Source organism: Agelaius phoeniceus, chromosome 1 (genome assembly GCF_051311805.1).
Source record: "Agelaius phoeniceus isolate bAgePho1 chromosome 1, bAgePho1.hap1, whole genome shotgun sequence".
NCBI classification, from domain to species: domain Eukaryota; kingdom Metazoa; phylum Chordata; class Aves; order Passeriformes; family Icteridae; genus Agelaius; species Agelaius phoeniceus.
The window spans coordinates 114756911-114775372 of NC_135265.1; the positions used below are offsets into that span (position 1 = coordinate 114756911).

Here is an 18462-nt window from a genome sequence, read left to right on the forward strand (position 1 = left end):
GAGGGACTTAAAGGCTTTTCTTTTGCTAAAAATGCCTTATTTTGTCAGTAGTTTTTTTGTCTCAGTATAATTACAACTGTTGTAGTAGATATGTATTGTGAGACATAAAACTTGTAATAGAAAAGCAAATAATATGTCAATTTATGATAAAACTTCACTCTAACATATATTTTGGGCCTTATTATTGTATAGATTACAGTTCCATAAATCAGGAGACTTTTCTTTGACTTCCATGGTTTTGCCTTGGTATGAAACTAGTATATAAGATCAGACTGAATTGCATTGTCTTTCTGTTTAGCTATTTTGGACTAAAAAAGGCATATATTATAGCACAAATTGCTCCCTCCTAGTAAGGACTTTTCTTAAATATCTTAAATGTGAAATATCATCAGCTTCATGCTCAAGAAAGGATGGACTGACAAACCACCTCCTTCTAAGAAAAGGTCTCTTGTACCAAAATGATAAGAGATTTGAAATTACATTGGAGAGTTTTGGGAATACTTGCAAGTAGAGCTATGCTTAGTTAATCTGACAGTATTGGAGTCTTTGTGGAATTTAGTGATAACAGCTTGAATCCATTTAAATCCAACGATTTTTGGCACAACATGCTGCTGTTGGTTACTCATAAATCCTCTTCCTGCACCTTTCAAAATGTAGATCATATTTTTACCAGTCACAGAGGAAGTTTTACATCCATCTCCTCTTTCTTCCAGATTGCTGTCAAAATGAGTGAAACACCTTCAAGCAGTTACTCAGCAAATCATCCAAACTCCTCCGAGAGTGAGCAGAGTTTGTCTGCGCGCCATTTCAACGTTACCGAACCGGTTGTGGCAAAACGGATTTGTTTCTATAAAAGCGGAGATCCCCAGTTTAATGGAATCAAAATGGTTGTTAATAGCAGGTCTTACAAGACGTTTGATGCCTTGCTGGACAGTTTGTCCAAACGGGTCCCGTTACCTTTTGGAGTGAGGAATATTAGTACACCAAGAGGGAGACACAGCATCACCAATTTGGAGGATCTGGAAGATGGAAAATCCTATATTTGTTCCCATCAGAGGAAAATGAAACCCATCAACCTGGAACAGGCCAGCAAAAAGCCACTGCCCTGGCAGATCAGCAGGCCTGTCAGCGCTCGTCGGCGAGCTGTGCAATTAGCAAGGCAGAATGAAGATGGGTTTGGCCATCGGGAAAGCAGGATAACAACTCCCAAAAAGATGCTTGTTTTCAAAAATGGGGATGTAAGACTTAGGCGCACCATAGTTTTGGGAAAGAAAAATACACAAACATTTGAGGCCTTTCTGGATTATATGAGTGAGTTAATGCAATATCCAGTTGCAAAGCTCTATACTACTGATGGCAGAAAGGTGAGAGAAAGGATGAATACTGACATTTTTTTTATGATTTCTTCTAGCATATTTTAAATAAAAAAGAAGTTGTGTCCATGATTGAAACGTGGTCCTGATGTATGATCTGATGTGCTAGATTTCATGTTTACCTTCTATGCTTTTTTCCCCCTTCAGAAGGGCTACTGGCTTGGAGGAAATATACTGGAATCTTGTGAACAGAGAGAAGTTAGTGAGGACACATTTCATTTTAAGCAAAAGAGAAAAAAACAATTTTTTTCCTCTTACTCAGACCTTTTAAAGGCATGCTCCCAATTCTGTACTTTTATCCATTTACGTGAGATCTTCCTTTAGTCTTAATGACATTTATCTGGGATTCTTAATGTTTTAGAACATGGTAGGGAATATCTAATGTCTACATGCATTTTTATCATTGCACAAATGCAGAGTGGTTTGCTATTAATGACTTGGAACTCTGACACCTGATTGCCTATCGTGGTTTCAAACCATGGACCAAGTTCTGTACCTCTAAACTCGGATGGTGCAGCCCTAATAATTCAGATTTTAGTCTCACATGCTGTCTGTATAATTTCATCTCAGTGTTTTTTCTGTCTGTTGTTTAACCACAGAAAAACACTTATGGTTACACTTAGCAGATATCTAGAAAGAGAAATCTGTGCAGAACTGGAAGAGTTCAAAAGAAATCTCCTGCTTGCCCTTCACTTGTTGAAATTGTATATTAGGTTGGGAAACTGTCCATATTACCTACGAGTTAGTGAAGTACAGTTTGTAAGTGTTAATTTGCAATATATTTTGGAACATACATTTAAAACTGTCAGACAAGGCTCTGAGCATTTTGATCCAGTCAGATCTGCTCTGAGTAGAGGGTTAGACTACATGACCTCCAGAGGTCTTTTCCAAAGTACAATGCTCTATGGTGGTGTCCTATTCCTTTGTGGAAGTATGAGTCAACTGCTTGCGCTGTATTCTAAATTTTTCCTCCATGTCTTCATATGTATACCTACCTCCAAATGCATATTCATATTTCATGACTATGAGCAGTCACTGTGCAACAATGAAACAAAATTACATGTCTAAACGCTTAAATTTTAGGAAAATTTTGATCTGTTTAAGAAAATTTTGATCAAGTTGCTTCTTGAAGTAATTATCCACTATATTCATATAACTAGATACATCCTCACAGAAATAGGAATTGCCTTATAGGAATTGAAAAATTAATTCCATGCTGTGATGCATATTTAATAGTCTGCTGCAAATGAATGTAGAGACTAAGGAGTGAAGATATTACAGCTTGAAAGAGATGAACCTCTTACATTATTTTTGGTGGTTACTAAGGCAGAGAATTTAATGTTACTTTTTTTTCCAGGTTCCTAATCTTCAGGCCCTGATATTGTGCTCTGGAGCTGTAGTCGCAGCGGGGAGAGAGCCTTTTAAACCAAGCAATTATGAGTCCCTTGGGTATTTGCGACCTGCTAGATTGCTTGGAATTGGAAATCGTGTGTACCCAAAAGCAAATGCCAAGTCAGAAAGTGAAAAGAGTAAGTTCTTTGAATTAATTTGTATTTTAATAATTTGTTTATCTCTCTCAGCATAAGACATAAACAGTGACAATCTTACTAGGATCAAGGATATTCAGAAAGGCCAGTTGAAACTGTTTATATCTTCTGTGACTCCTCTATAAGCTTATGAAAGATCAAAGTGTTAATTTTCTTTTTAAAATGCAAGTTTCTGCTAAGTACTCACCTACTATGCATATTTTGTTTCTGATAGACTTAGAACATGGATGAAAATTTATGAGTATACTTCACTTTAATTCACTTGATTGCCACTGTTATTAATTTTTTTGTCAGAATTAATAATAACAGTGGTAAAAGTAAAACCTCAGGCTACTTCAGGGTCTCATTGAATTGCTTGGGCAAAACTTTTCTTTGGTTTTCAGAACTTAACAAGTGGAGGTTTGGCTTGTCATGACTTACTCTTCTTCTCTTGTTGCATAAATAGGAAAATTAGTATAGCATCCATCCACTCACAAATTCATCATGTTTTTGAAGCTGCTTTTGCCTAAACAGAGTGTTGTCCATTCCTAGATCCTCATGGCTGTTATATATACTTTTTAATAAGTTTGGGAAAAGATACACAAATATGTACTTTCTCTTTGGTTACTCACTGAGTTGCTCCACTGAAAAGGATCAGGAAGGATCACACTGATAAGATCAGGAAGAGTGTGAAGTGGCCAGTGGATGAGCCAGAACATGAGGAGCTCTTGGAGAGAAGTCAGGCTAGATGAATAGCCTAAGGGAAACAAAATCCTGCAGTACCAGAGCTTTAAATCCTGTGGGAATTCCTGACATTAGAGCATCCTGTAGGGCTGAGGTGCTGTCTGCAGGAACTTCCTTAATCCAGAGTACTGCCTACTCTTGCTACAGCTTCATGCTGTACTGGAGAACCCAAGGAACACTGTAATTGTTACTGTACTGGGACTTTCCACAGTAACCCTGACAGTGTCATGGAGCACGTTAATATATGACATTTGATTTCCATTTTCTTGAGGGAGGTCCATTCACATTCCTTGCAGTTTATTATCTCCCCACCAGGCTATTAATTTAAGTTTTTTTCAGCCTTCACGTACTTTGACTTGCACAGCTTGAGACCTGTTTGCAGAGCATAACTAATGAGTCAAGAGAGAATGAATAAGAACATTTTGAGAATGAAAGATCTGCAGAAACAAAAATCCTACCTAGATTCTGCTTTGAGACAGTCTTGCAATTGTAGAAAACCTGAGTTATTGAATATGATTATCTCCTGCTTCTAATTCTTAGTCAACAGCAATCACAGAAGGAGGGAGGAAAAAAACCCCTCTTTTTGTCTTTAACCTGAGAATTTAAAAAATATGGGGTGTAGGAGATATCACTGATGAAATGAAAGCATGGAAAATGAAATTTCAGGATCTTTGTTCCAATTCAATTTCCTGAGACAGGGAAGGTGAGATTTTTACTTTGTGAATAATAAGTTCTGGTCTGTGTTAGAAAAATTAGTACAAGCCTTTGTTTCTTATTCAGTTCATGGTAAAGCATATGCTTGAGAAACTTGCAAGGCCATTTGCCTCAAGTTATAGACATGTTTCCATAACAGTAATATATTACTGTAAAAGTATTGATGTGAAACCACTTAAAAAACCAAACTTAAATTCAAGAAATGTAGATAAGTTAATATTATATGTGTTAAAATACTTTTTGCAAGTGAAACCTATCTATTAAATGGTGGATCATATATTTATATATATATATATATTTAGATACCAGTAGCAGTTGTTCATACCTTTTTGTGGGTGTACCTGCACTGTTTCCCTCGCACATGAAGAAGACCTTAGAAGACAGCAAAACTTTTTTCTTACTCATGTTGTTTTAGCTCTCAACTCTTCAGTGATAACTATGTGGGAGAGATAAGAAAAAAATTTTTAAAAGACCCAAGTTATTGCAGAGTAATCAAAATATATTGTGTATGCTAACACATTTTGGGCCACATTCAAAAATCACTGAAGTCTAGAAGTATTCTCATAGGCTTTGCTGAGTTTTGCACATTTTCTACAGTACAGACACATAAATGTGTTCCAGAATGACATGATTTAAGTTCAGATTTTACAAGGAGTTCAAGAACTTCAATGTTTCCTTCTTTACAGAAGGTCAGAGGATTGGATATGAACCCTTTTGTCACATGTCAGTGACATTACAAAGAGTAGTTACTAATGTACTGTAGATCGTTAGATTAAGCCCAAGAACCTTGACTGACATGTTTTAGTGATAACTGTAAGAACTAGGAGGAAGTGATATAATGATCACTAAAGCATGAAGAGGAAGTAAAGCTGGTAGCTCAGAACTCAAACAAGTGAGTACCTATGAATCCTTTGAAAAGCTCAAGACAACCTCAGCTCTCAACTAAGTATAAAATGAGGTCATCCAGTACTTTTTTTAGGCTTTGGAGCTTCAAATAAGACTGTAGTTCTGGCATTAGAAAGAACTTATTGTAAAATAAAAATAAGTGGACAAGCGTTTAAATGCTTAATTCTTTATTAAGACTTTCTCATATTTCTTTCTCTGAAAACTTCATAGATGAATAGCAAGATTACCCATGGGGGTTTTTTCTGTACTTTCTAATGCAGAATAAATAAAAAAAGCTATGTAAAATAACACACTTCATTAGCATCTTTAATACTAATTTTTCTCCTTTCTTCTTTTCCTTTGTTGCCTGTCCACTGTCTCATCATCTGGATCCTTATCCATGGTACTTGCCTGCTCTACTTTCTGTCTACTGAATGAATCTGTATTCTTTCAATGTAATTATGGGTAGTGAGAGCTGAAATGGACTCTAGTTCAAGATCTCAGATATTCTCAGTTTCTTCTGATAAAGGATCCAGCAATGATAACAACTCAAATGATAACAACTCAGATTCTTCCTATGTTCTTGACAGCCATAATGGGATAGGAGGAAATCAGTCAGTTATTGGTGAAGACTTATCTGTGGCACAGTATCAAGATGACATTGAGAAGTCTGTTCATGTTAACCAAGATGGCAGTATCACAGTGGAAATGAAAGTTCGATTCAAAATTAAAGAGGAAGAAACCATTAAGTGGACAACCACCGTAAGTCGTGCTGGCCTTTCTGATAACAAAAATGTCTCCATCTGCAATTCTTCTGCAATGAATGTGGAAGACTGCTCATCCAAAGTAAATACATCAGACTGTATAAATCCAAAAGATGCTCCATTTTTGAAGAGCTGCAATAAAGGAGAGGAAGACTCGTTACAGCAATCCAATGAGGAAGTGTCAGAAAAAGAATCAGAATCTGATTTGAAAACTGCTGATTGTAATGTCTCTGAGAAGAACAATTCTGCAGATTTAGATGTAAGCAATGTACCTGAGGAAAATATCAAGCCTCGCTTTTATAGGCCTCCCACCCCTGGGCCAAGGCGTGTTAGACAAAAGAAAGCAGTAGTAGAAAGCGTCACCTTGGTATCTGAGAAAGATGTTCAAGAGAAGACAATAGGACAGTTTTCCTACAGTGAGGAAGTACAGAATGGAGAAAAAACATCTGAGTATTGCATGGTAGCTCATTCAAGCAGAAAAAAATCAAGTGTCAGTAATCCAAAGTTTAATGAGATGAGTGACAATGGTTTATTAAAGCTGTCTTCAGAAAATATAAAGGAAGAAATGCTTTTTAAAGTGAGCCACAAAAGTAGTGAGTTAATAGAAACCACAAACAGGAAGACATTAGAAGTGCCTAATGAGGATGAATTGGTACAGAATATATTGGAGAAATCAGTTGTGGAACAAGGTACATACAGTAGTTTAGTATCAACCTCCAAAGCTGACATCAGTGGTTTCATGCCATTGTCAAAAACTTACCAGACAGCTAGGCCAGGTACAGCAGATCACATCCATAGGTCATGTGATATTAAACAAATAAAAAGATCAGTGAGTTCTTTCATTACATATTCAGAATTATGTCAGTCAAAAGAAGAAATAAAATGCCAAGCTGCTGATTTCGTAGGTATTTCTCAAGATTCAGTGCATTCAGCCTGTGCTGGACATAGCCAAATGAAAGTGATGGCATCTCCACGCAGTAAGAGTCCTACTGAGAAAGTAAATCAAACAACTGGATTCTTTCCTACTGTTACTGAAAGTGAGAATCAAACCAGTGTCACAACTGAATCTATGAAGACAACACCCATTGAGAACAACGAGTCTGCATCATCCTTCACCGAAAAGAAAAAGAAGAAAAGAAAATCATCTAGCTTTCTAGAGCAAGATAAGCACCAAGAAATTTCAGGGATAATTAGAAGTGGGCATATCACACAGGATTCCACAACAGAGACTATGGATAAATATTCTGAAATGCCTCAGAAAAAAGGATCTGAATATTTGGTAAAAAACAATGATGGGTCTGCCAATTCAGACAAAACCCTATATCTTGAAGATGAATTTGATCACCAGGATTCAGTGGAACAAAATGGATCACCGTCATCTAATAAAAAAAAAGGAAGTAATAACAAGAAGTTAGCCAAGGTAAAACTGAAGTCAGGCAAAAAAAGCAGTATCATTTCATCTGCAAAGAGTGAAGATGGTCTGAAGACAGCTGCCTCAAACAATGAATCTGAACACAGTCAGGATACACTTAGTACTGAGAAAGAAGGCACACACCTTATGACCAGTTCTTTCAAACAGACACCTGATTCATCAGTGACTTCAAAGCCATTGTCAGAAGTGCCAAAAAATCTTAGCTTTGAAAAAGAAAAGTCAAAGAAAGAGAAAAAGCAAAAGATGATGAAAAAAAATCTAGGTAAAGGTGTAAATAAGAAAAATATGTTAGAGAGTGTCATTACACTAGAGGCTCTAAACCAGGAGGATTTTCAAGAGAAGGTTGTTGAGCATTCACGTGAAAACTATGTCCAAACTTGGCTGAAAAATTCTTTCTCAAATTCTGTCTTACCCCCTATAAAGAAAAAAGAAGGGCCTGTAGAGAATAGCAATGCCTGTTCTTTTCCTAAAGAAAGTACAGATGATTCTATAGAAAAAGAAGCTAGACTTATGACAAATAATGTGCATGTAACTGGAAAAACGCATCTACTTGAAGATAATCTAACAAAAAAACCTTTAAAACCTATTGGTAAATTGAGAATTTCAGAAGACTCAGCCAAAGATTCAGATGAAAGACTATCTGACTCTTTGATTCATTCTAATACATCTATACTAGAAGAAGCCAACTATTTACTAAAGTCGGAATTTCATCAGGATAGTAAGCTGCATTTGTTTCATGAAGCACATGACAATGATAAAAACATGGCAGAACTTGACATTCAAGTTACCAACCTATGTCAAAGAAAAAGATCTGAAGTTGCTGTTCAAGCTGATTGCACAATTGTAAGTGAGAAAATTGGAATTGAAGTTCAGAATAATTGCATGTCTAGCATGTTGCTGCATGAACTTCAATCAGCCTTGCTTGGTCTGCAGAAAGGACATAGTGGATGCATTGGAAAATCTTGCAGCTTTTCGGATCTTTCTCCTGCAGCTTTTGGTTCTTCCTCCAATGCCCTCTTAGCCTGGCTACTTTTACTGAATCTGAGAGAGAGTTTGATTGGGACAATCACAGATGATATGCAAAAAAATGCCTGTAGCTGTTCTGAAATATTTACACAGTTAAAATGTCTGAAACAAACTGCAACTATAGAACAAGCTGGTGAGCTGAAGGCTGTCTTCTCACATCTCCAACAATCAACAGAAAATAACTTAGTACACTTCAGGAAGGAACTTGAAAAGCGGGGCTCCACACATGAGAATGTGCCCACATCTGAAATTCCAAATGATACACATTTGCATGAACATGAAGAAACAGTTGAGCCTTGTACTGTGATGGACAGTGTCAATTCTGAAGAAGCTCTAAAATTAACTGGGGAATCAGAAAGCTGTTCTGATACAGAGAGGGATCTTTGTAAAGAAGCAGAGACTTCAGACATGACTGCTCCCAGAACACTAGATGGTGAATTTGCCAATACTAATTCAAATACCTGTAGCCTTCCATCAGCTATAGAGACACCAGAAAGAAATGAAAAAATGCCTGGTAGCCTATATGAAAAAACTCAAGATATACCATTCACAAATGAAGAGTCAGAATCTTCAGTAGAACCTAACTCCACAGTTCATAGTGTAACTTCTAATGATAACAATTGTATTTTAGACCAGGATACTTCTGAGTTAGAAGGAGAAAAAGGCATTGTTCCTGTTAGTAGTGATAAAAGTGAAGATGAGGATGTTGATCCAAATTCATCAGATATTGACAAAACCCCTAAAAACCAAGTTACACTAGATGCTGAAACCTCTCTAGAATATAATAATGAGGATTATTCTGTACAGGGTGACAAAGAAGATGCAGAAATATCTGAGGAAACCTCTGAGAGGTTATCTACAGTCTCTCCATTATCATTTCGTTATGAATCAAAGCAAGTTACAGAATGTGACATGACTGAAGGAGAACAGAAGTTGCAAGTAGAAGAACTGGAGAATAAAATGTGTTCTGACAGCTCTCAATTAAAAAAATGCTTAAAAAGTCCTGCTACTTCAGACTGGTCAGATTACAGACCAGATACTGAAGAGAGTGATAATAACTTTAGAGCATCCAGTGACTTGACCAATGAAAGTGGGGAGGAAGCACTTGAAAAACATTATAATACTGGCTATGTAAAGAGAACTATTGAAAGACTCTATGGCAAGACAGAAGCTTCTTTTAAGCCCGACTTTCATAAAGGATTTCCTTATATGTCAAAAGTATTTCAAGCGGATACTGAAGGATTCCACTCTGCAGTGGGGGAAAAAATAATTTATTTTTCTCAAGAATCTATGTCTTGTTCTGCGCAGAGATTTTCACATCCCTCACTACCATCACAAGAATATCCACTAAAAGTAAACAAAGATGACAGTATATCAAGAAGAGAAAATACTCATTTACCAACACCACAATCTGCTCTTAACAGAGAAGAGACAAGTTATGCTAATGACTGTTTAGGGGAATCTCCAAATCAACATTGTCAACCTAGCATTCAGGCTAGTGAAGATGAAGGAATATTGATAGATAAAGGCAAATGGCTTCTGAAAGAAAATCATTTGATAAGAAGGTCACCACCTGAACGGATTGGAATGTATGGTAATTTGGATACAACATCAATTGAAAGTGATGAAGTCCCATACTCTCACTTTGGCAACCTGGATCAGTACCCTGCCCTTGATGAGATCCCTTCTTCAGAACTTGAAGACATGGTAAAACCCCCTGAAAATTTTTGCAGCTACTTTAATATGCCTCATAATAGTGATTCAGACCCCTTTCAGGATGAGTCAAATACAAAAGGCAAACCTAGTCGCAATGGCAAGATCCTTCCTGCACCAAACAAAGACAAGACCAATCCATCAACCATGGTAGGTTCTACTTCCGCACAGGCTGACACCAATTTTCCAGCCTTTTCATCTGTAGAATTTAGATTACCTGATAACAAGGTGCATCCTTTGGAAAATCCTTCAAATGCTGTAACCATACAGTCTCAGCCAACCAGTGTTAGTAATGTTGATAGAAGTGCTCTTCGTGAAGAAGATTCTCTGGATAGACTCCATGCAATATGTGGCCAACATTGTCCAATTCTTATGGTAACAGTAACACCAATTAATGAGGAACAGAGAGGGTTTGCCTACCAAAAGGCATCTGATATTGAGAACCAGCTGGGTCCATATTTGTTGGCCAAAAAGAGTAAACATTTAGAATGGTCAGGTCAAGACCTGACAGACAATAATCATGTAACTTTGAAGAATAACTCTATCAATAAGATTGTCAATAATATCTTTAATAGGTTTTATGCTGATAACACCTTAGATTTTATTAGTAACTTTGGGATACTCACATCCTCAACTTTGAAAGACACAAATGTTTCAGGGGAGTTACATATTACAGAGGATATGAATCCAAACCCCATGGAAGACAGAAATTGTCAAATTAGTATATACAAACACATACCCAGTGATCTTGTCACAGGCACAAATACTGAGCTACCCAATGGAAAGACAAAAAAAAGTCAAACCTTAAGAATAAATTTAATTTACATTGTTGGAGAAAAATGTTCTCCCATGTTGGCAGATTCAGCAGAAACCTGTCACTCTGAAACATTTCTGAAGTGTGACACTTCCTTAAATAGCACTGAACATAAAGCCTCTGAAAATCTGAAAAACAAAAATGCCTTTCCTACAGAAGAAGACAAAGAAGAAGTAGTTTGCTCTTCTACAATGAACAGTGGAAACAGTAAAGATGAGAAAGACCTGGAATAAACATCTTGGAATTTCCATTATATTAGATTAGTGAAAACATCTTCAGAAAAAAAAAAACAACTACGTAATAAACTGCTGTATGGCACAACCAGTAAAACTCCCAGTGTGAATAACTTGATAAAAATAAGTCACAATTGTATATCAGTGCTGAAATACAAATATTAATTAATTTTTTATGGGAACCACTATACGAAGAAAAGTTGTACTTCCAAGGCAATGATTTCTTGGCTAGGAAACAGTTTTTCTGTGAAATATTATCTTTTAAGAGGTAGTGGCATACTAATAATCTAATTTTAGAGAAATGTTGGCTGCTTTTTTTCAACTGAGAACTGAAATTTGAAATACCTGCCCAAGATTTTTATATTCCAGGATATTTGAGAAGGAGTTTGAAAACTGCCTTTCAATAGAAATGCTTTTCCCAGAAGAAAATCAACAGATCTGTTTAAAATGGAAAGTAGGAAATACTATTCAAATGCTGTAATACACTAACAAGTAGGAAACAGAAGTCATGTTAATTTTATATACATACACATTATAAAATTGCTGTTTGAGATTTTAAAGGCCAGTTGTAGAATATGTATGTAAGTAAATAGATTTTTCCATGTAGGATCATCCAGACACCAAATAAGGATGCCTATTTAACTCAGAGGACACTAGAAAAGGGGCATATTTAGGAACTGAGAACAGAGACTGTTTGCAATGGACTTCCTGACTGCTGTTGCCATATTTCCTTCTGAGACAGCACCACTTACTCTTTAAATTGTTCTACATACACTGAAAGTTTTAGTTGTGTGTTCTAACATAACCTCTGTCTATACTTTAGAGATTGTATTTGTGGTTTTGTTTTGGGTTTTTTTCCTTACTTTGATTTTTTTTGTAAATATGTTGTATTTTGAGAATCCAAGGCATATGCAATATGTTCCAGGATTTTTCAATTTGTTATTAGAGTTATTTCGGATACCTGTTTACAGCATTTTTTAATACTGCATGTACGTAGTAAGCACCTATATATGGTTTACAATTTTCAGTAAATGATATAACACACAAAATTGGAAAATATTTAATGTATATTGTGATTAGGGAGAGTGTTTCAGTTTTTTGGTTAGATTTTAATTCCTAATACTGCACAGTACCCCTCTTCATTGTTAATGAAGTCAGAGGTATATCTGAAAAAAGAAGGTGCTGCTTTTCAGGTAGAGAATGAGAATTTGGCCATTCTGTACTCTTGAAGACCCTGTCTAGAATAACTAGTATGTACATGCTGTGATAAGCCCTGCGTCATGATCCTTTGGTTATCCAGGTTGGGGACCTAATTAAAGGCTGATGCAAATTCCTCTTGGCCCAGAGGCTTTGATTGTGTCTGTGTGGGACAGAAGGCACGTGGAAGGGAAGTAGAAGTTGGATGTGAAGCAAAAGGGGTTTGTAGCACAGGTAGGAAACCTAGGACTCAGTTTTTTTTAGAAGTCCAGTGGCTGATATGTTTCCCCCTAAATGAATGTTATATTTCTGTTTGAAGTGGTGTATACTATGTAATAAACAAATGTTATAACTCTAAAGCAAGATGTATTGTCTAATGTATTTCACACCAGATAGCTGTGTGTTATTTCCTATACTGCCCTTGTTTCTGACATTCTTCTGTCCATCTCCACTTCTTTTGGTGTCCTCCTTCACTTGTTTTAGAACTGCTTTAAGTGAAGAGTCTCAATGGTATGTTTTCATCCCTTTACATGTTGATACAGAAATAAAACCTTTGTTTGAAAAATGCAACCTTTCTTCTATAGCTAGAATCCATCTGAATGTCATACGGCACTCTGTGCTGTAAATAATGTCTAAATTATAGGTGAGTTAACAGCTATATATCTCTCCAACATTCCCAGTCTTTCTGCTGGATTCACAGCACTCTGTGCTGCATTCACAACACCTCAGTGTTTCCAGATCAAGGTTCAGGAGCCTTTAATCAGATCCTTATTACTGAGTTACTGAGGGTTACTGAGCAAACTAAGCACTCGAAACATGAGATGTGAAGTACTCCCTCAGGATACAATTAGCAGAGACCACAGTAAGTAGTGAAATGAATATTAGCTGAAAGACTTGGTTTTTATTTCTGTTAACTGAAAGAGAAGGAATAAAATGGTCACCTCAGAGCAGGACAAAAGGTTGACAGTGAGATGTACCATACTGTCATAGGGTTTATCTATTCATTAGTGGTACAGGGAAGATCAAAGAATTGTGAAATCATTTAGGTTAGAAAAGATCACTGAGTCCAACCATTAACCCAGAATTGCAAAGTCCACCATTAAGCCATGTCCCCAGGTGCTGTATATACACATCTTCTAAATAGTTTCAGGGTTGGTGACTCAACAGCTTCCCTGGACAGCCTCCAGTGCTTGACAACTCTTTCAGTGAAGTGATTTTTCCTATCCAATCTGAAATCCAATCTAAACTCTCCCTGGTGCAACTTGAAGCAAAAATAGAGAATATCAGGTGTCTGGGATGCACAGATATAAAAAAATTGTTTTCATAGTTAAGATTGGAGAAGGCTGAAGAGAGAACCTCACAATGCTAGAGGAACATACTGATTGACAGAGGCAAGAACACCATGAGGAGTAATATGAGCTACTTTAATAGGATAGAAAAGCATTCAGCAAGCATTCTGGGATTTATAGAGAGTATGCCGTACATCTGGAAGGAATTCAGTTTTATCTTGCTGTAATTTAAGAAGAAACAGCCAACATAACATATAGATCACAGTTGCAGGGACTCTCAGTTTATCTAGTTTAGCTGCTTGTGAGAGGGAAACTACACAATTAGATAACTAATTCCACGTTATTACTAAATTTCATTTTAAATCTTTTTCTCTGTAGTCATTACAGCATCTACTAGAGAGATGGTCTAGAGCTTGACTCCTGCTTCCAATGTCTGTCATGAATGTTTTCTAGTTTCCATCCTCAGCCTACTCATGGTTAGTTTATATACACATGTCCCAAAGCCATCGCTGTAATTCACTTAGAAAAGTCTTTTTCCTCCTTGGTATCTATCAACAAAATCAGACATTTTCTCAAGTTTTCTCCTATATAAAGATTTTCTCTATTTCTGCTAATCTTCTGAAATGCATAAGGCATATTTCTCTTAATTATAAGGATGTTAGAAGAAAAGAAGACCATTTAATTGTTTAATGTATCACTATTAAACAAGTACCTTGACTTTTATAGCACTAATGATATAAAATATCATTAATCTAATTGCAATGTTGATCCACTGTAAGAGTTATGGGGAATATTTAATAAAATTTTCTCACCTTGTGTCACAGATTAGTCCCAGTCAGAACTAAGCCCCACTCAGCTGCTTGCTTGCTTCCCCACTAGTGGGATTGGAGAGAGTAAAAGAGAGAAGACTCATGGGTTGAGATAAAGATTAATATGTAAAGAAAAAGGTGCACACACAAGCAAAGCAAAACAAGGAATTCAATTCAGCTAATTTCAGCTGAATGAATGGTTTGGGTTGCAAGAGGCCTTAAGACCTATCTAGTTCCACCCCCACTGCAGTGGTCAGAGACACCTTCCACTTAGACTCCATTCAACGGTGGTTTTGAGCACTTCCAGAGATGAGGCATCCACAGTTTCTCTGGTCAAAATATTCCAGTGCCCCACCACCCTCACCGTGAAGAATTTTTCCCTAATATCTAATCTAAAACTGTTCTCTTTCAGTTTGGAGCCATTGCCCCTCTTCCTGTTACTCCATGCTCTTGTAAATAGTCCCTCTCCATCTTTCCTGTAGGCTCCCTTCAGTTACTGGAAGGCCACCCTGAAGCTTTCTCTTTTCCAGGCCGAATAAACCTGATTCTCTCAGACTTTCTTCCTAGCAGAGGTTCTTCATCTCTCTGATCAGCTTGCTGGCCCCCTCTGGATTTTCTCCAACAGATCAAAGTCCTTCCTGTGCTGGTAAAGCTTCAGTGTGTTCCAAACAAGCTGCTACATCTGTGTAGCTGATCACACCTCTGCAGAGATACAGATCCTTTCTTAAACAGTTCTTTTTCAGCAGAGCTAATTTGCTTTCAGGGTCCCTAATGTTTAAAGTGATGCGTGTCAAAGCTGTCATTACACAGCGCTGCATTGAGTAGAGCTGATATTTCCAAAGCAAGGAGAACCCCATATTTAATACAATATTTCAAAACTGTGTTTGAAAGGTGATCTACATTCATTGAAATTTGGTCATAAAGGACATTTAGAATAAAAGAAATGAATACAACCTGACATTTCTTGTCATGCCAAACATAGCAAATTCATTATCCGCCTGCTGTAATTTTGTGAGACACATATTTCTGTATTCATTGACATGCTATTACTTAGAATTTTGATTACCAAAATGCATTTTATTTAAGAATCTTGAGTTTAAGTAATTCAGCAAGTCTTTTTATCTTTTGATAGCTAGGAAATGGAATGTGTCAGTCCTCACCAGTGATGTGCCATCTGCAGGAACAAGCTCAAGGGTTTATATTGCATTGTATGGGGATCGTGGCAGTTCAGGTCCTATTTTTCTTGATGGAGAGAAGGGAAAATTATTTCAGAGAGGCAATGAAGACATCTTTACAGTAAGTAATATAAATTCATTGTGTTGCCCTCTTGCTTCCTGCCAGATCGCATGACATTTCAAACTCTATGTGATAAAATGGCAGCTTTTTGTATGTTGCTCATATCTAGAAATGAGAAACAAGACTTAAATGTAGAGCTAAATTTAGTATCCTTTCCCAATCACTTATCCAAAGCTCATTTGATTCAACATGCTTATTGTCTGTTGAAGAACTACTGTTTTATTTGCATTGTGCCCAAGAAAGTACCTAGAAACATACAACAGATACTTCTTTAGTTTGCAAATTTGAAACAGGGCTACAATATTAAAAATTAAATGAGGAAGTGAAGAATTAGGATATGGAGTAAAATTTTAACCTTGTTAAACACCTGCTGCTTTATTGAAATAGTGGCAAATTTTATACCTATAATAAAACAGTCTGAAACTGCCTCTGCTTCCAGTTACACAAATTCTTCCTCAATTAGTTTTATATGGTGGTGGTTTAGGTGAGCCAGACTAGGTCCTTTATCACAATCTGCATAGTTTGTGTGTGTATATAGGATTGTCAGGGGTTGTCTACAGGTGTCTGCTACAGGGCCATAGGACAAACAGGTTCTTCTATCATGAGTATCCAGTGTAGCCACTCCCCTTCTGAGAAAAGGTGTTTGATGCCAGCCCTGATGAAGAGGTCACCTTTGCCACAGTCACCCTATAGATGTTTGGGATGCAGGAGTGCAGCTCTTATCCCTTTTCTCAGGAGAATCCAGCACCCCTGATACAGAATGACATTCTCCATCCATGATACCAAAAGCAGCCAGTTTGAAAGGAGTGGATGAAACAAGTAAGCAGGTTCTGACAGATTGAAAGACCCTCTTCACTACAGATGTTGTTGGCTGTTTCCTGTTGCCATTACTGAAATTAATTTCACCATTTAAAAGTTGTGATGACTTTTAAATGCAAAAATATGGAGGACAGTCCCATTGTTTGAGATCTAGGATTCCCCTGTTAGGCAAGTACCCACAGCACTGAATAAAATTAAGGTGAACCAACTCTGAAATGTATAGAAAGAGAAAAGGCTCTCTGAGTGCACTGTATTTGCACATAACTGTAGTCTGCCCTCACTGCTCTGCCTCTTTATCATTTATAACACTGAGTTCAGGGAAATTCATGGTACAGGTAGCTCAGTTCACACCCATCTATACAGTGTCAATGAAAACATGAAAATTAATTCTACGGAAAACAACGGGAGAGAAAATCAAGCCTACATTATAACAAAACAAATTATACAGTGAGGAAGGAAGACTGATGGTGTACTTCCAGTTCCTTGAAGATAAGCTTTCTATTTCTACACTTAAGTTCATAGTAAGGTTGTTTGAATAACCTTCACACAAAGTTATTCCCTCAGTGCCCTGTTATCTGTACTGGACATATTCATCCAGCCTGCCCAAAAGCTAATCTTTCAAATACAGCTTTTTAACTTGATTTAATTGAAATTTTTTGTAAAAAGAAGCATCAAAGCTAAACACAATTGTTTCCAAAAAATTGTAAGGCATACGCTCCTGGAGGGGTAGGGGGAAACTTAGAGGTATATGGGAGCAAAAATAATTTTGGAGCAGTATAGATGCTAAACTGAGACAAGTTTTATGGTCAAGAAACTTTTGCTTTTTAGTCATACATATGGTCTCGATTCATCTCCCACTGAGGCAAATATTCAGCCAGGAATTACTACAGCAACTTCCTGAAGATATTTAAATGGGATTGGCAGGCCAATTGGATTTTTGAGGGCTGTCTTTCAGAAGACCCAAATGTCTAAGGATTATCTGAAGTAAAATCTGTTGGAAAGACTTGTTTAAATGTCAGAATATTTATTTCCTTGAATCAAAAGTCTCACCTTACAGTTCCTAAATTAATTCTGTTGCATATCTTTTCTTTTTAAGAAAATGTTCTGTGTTTCCTTAGTTGTGTTTCTTTTACAGATCAATACTAGGAACATAGGACACCTCTACAAAATCCGTATAGGACATACAAATGCAGGAAACTCCCCTGCTTGGCATTGCAAAGAGGTAAAAGCAGTGAGAAAGAATTTTATCTGTCCAAAAGCAGTCACTATGATAGTGGATTCAAAATATCAGTAAGAAAAAAAAAAAAACCCTGGGATAATATTAGCCTCATCAAATGCTTTCACCTTCATTTAAAGGATTACTTATGAAGAAATGGTTTTGTGTGGAATTAAAGCAGCTTATGACGTCTGGGTTGCCTGTTTGCAATTTAATATATTATATTTCTTTAAAAATATGTGGCTGGGCAGCAAGGAAGACTGCTTAACTTAGCTGCTATAGTCTGGGTCTTTGTCATGGTTTGATGCTGGCGCAGTGCCAGTGCTCCCATGAAAATACACTCTCCCTGGTGTCTGCTCTGAGATGTGACCAGGAATAAGCAAAGCAGGCTCCCACTTAGAAATAAAGAAAACTTTATTAACTAAACTACAACTATATATAAAAAGAAACGCACAGGAAAAATGAAAACCTTACAAAAACATTTCCTCCTCTCCCCCACCAAATTTCCAATACATCCATCCCTCAGATCACCAACTCTTGGTCCATCACCACCCTTTAGATAATCAATTCTCAGTTCATCAAGAGGAGAGGAGTCCTTCTTGTGCCACAGGC

At 36.9% G+C, this 18462-nt stretch overlaps 1 protein-coding gene across 1 annotated transcript in view; it reads left to right on the forward strand.

The window, feature by feature from the left end:
* The first annotated feature begins 725 nt into the window (after positions 1 to 725).
* The window catches only part of RP1 (RP1 axonemal microtubule associated), a 165645-nt gene continuing 147908 nt past the window's right edge, over positions 726 to 18462 (forward strand). The window contains exons 1-4 of the mRNA XM_077191277.1: positions 726 to 1364; positions 2731 to 2902; positions 15652 to 15815; positions 17770 to 17856. Of these exons, the coding sequence (XP_077047392.1) occupies positions 726 to 1364; positions 2731 to 2902; positions 15652 to 15815; positions 17770 to 17856 (1062 nt within the window). The remainder of the gene's footprint in view (positions 1365 to 2730; positions 2903 to 15651; positions 15816 to 17769; positions 17857 to 18462) is intronic.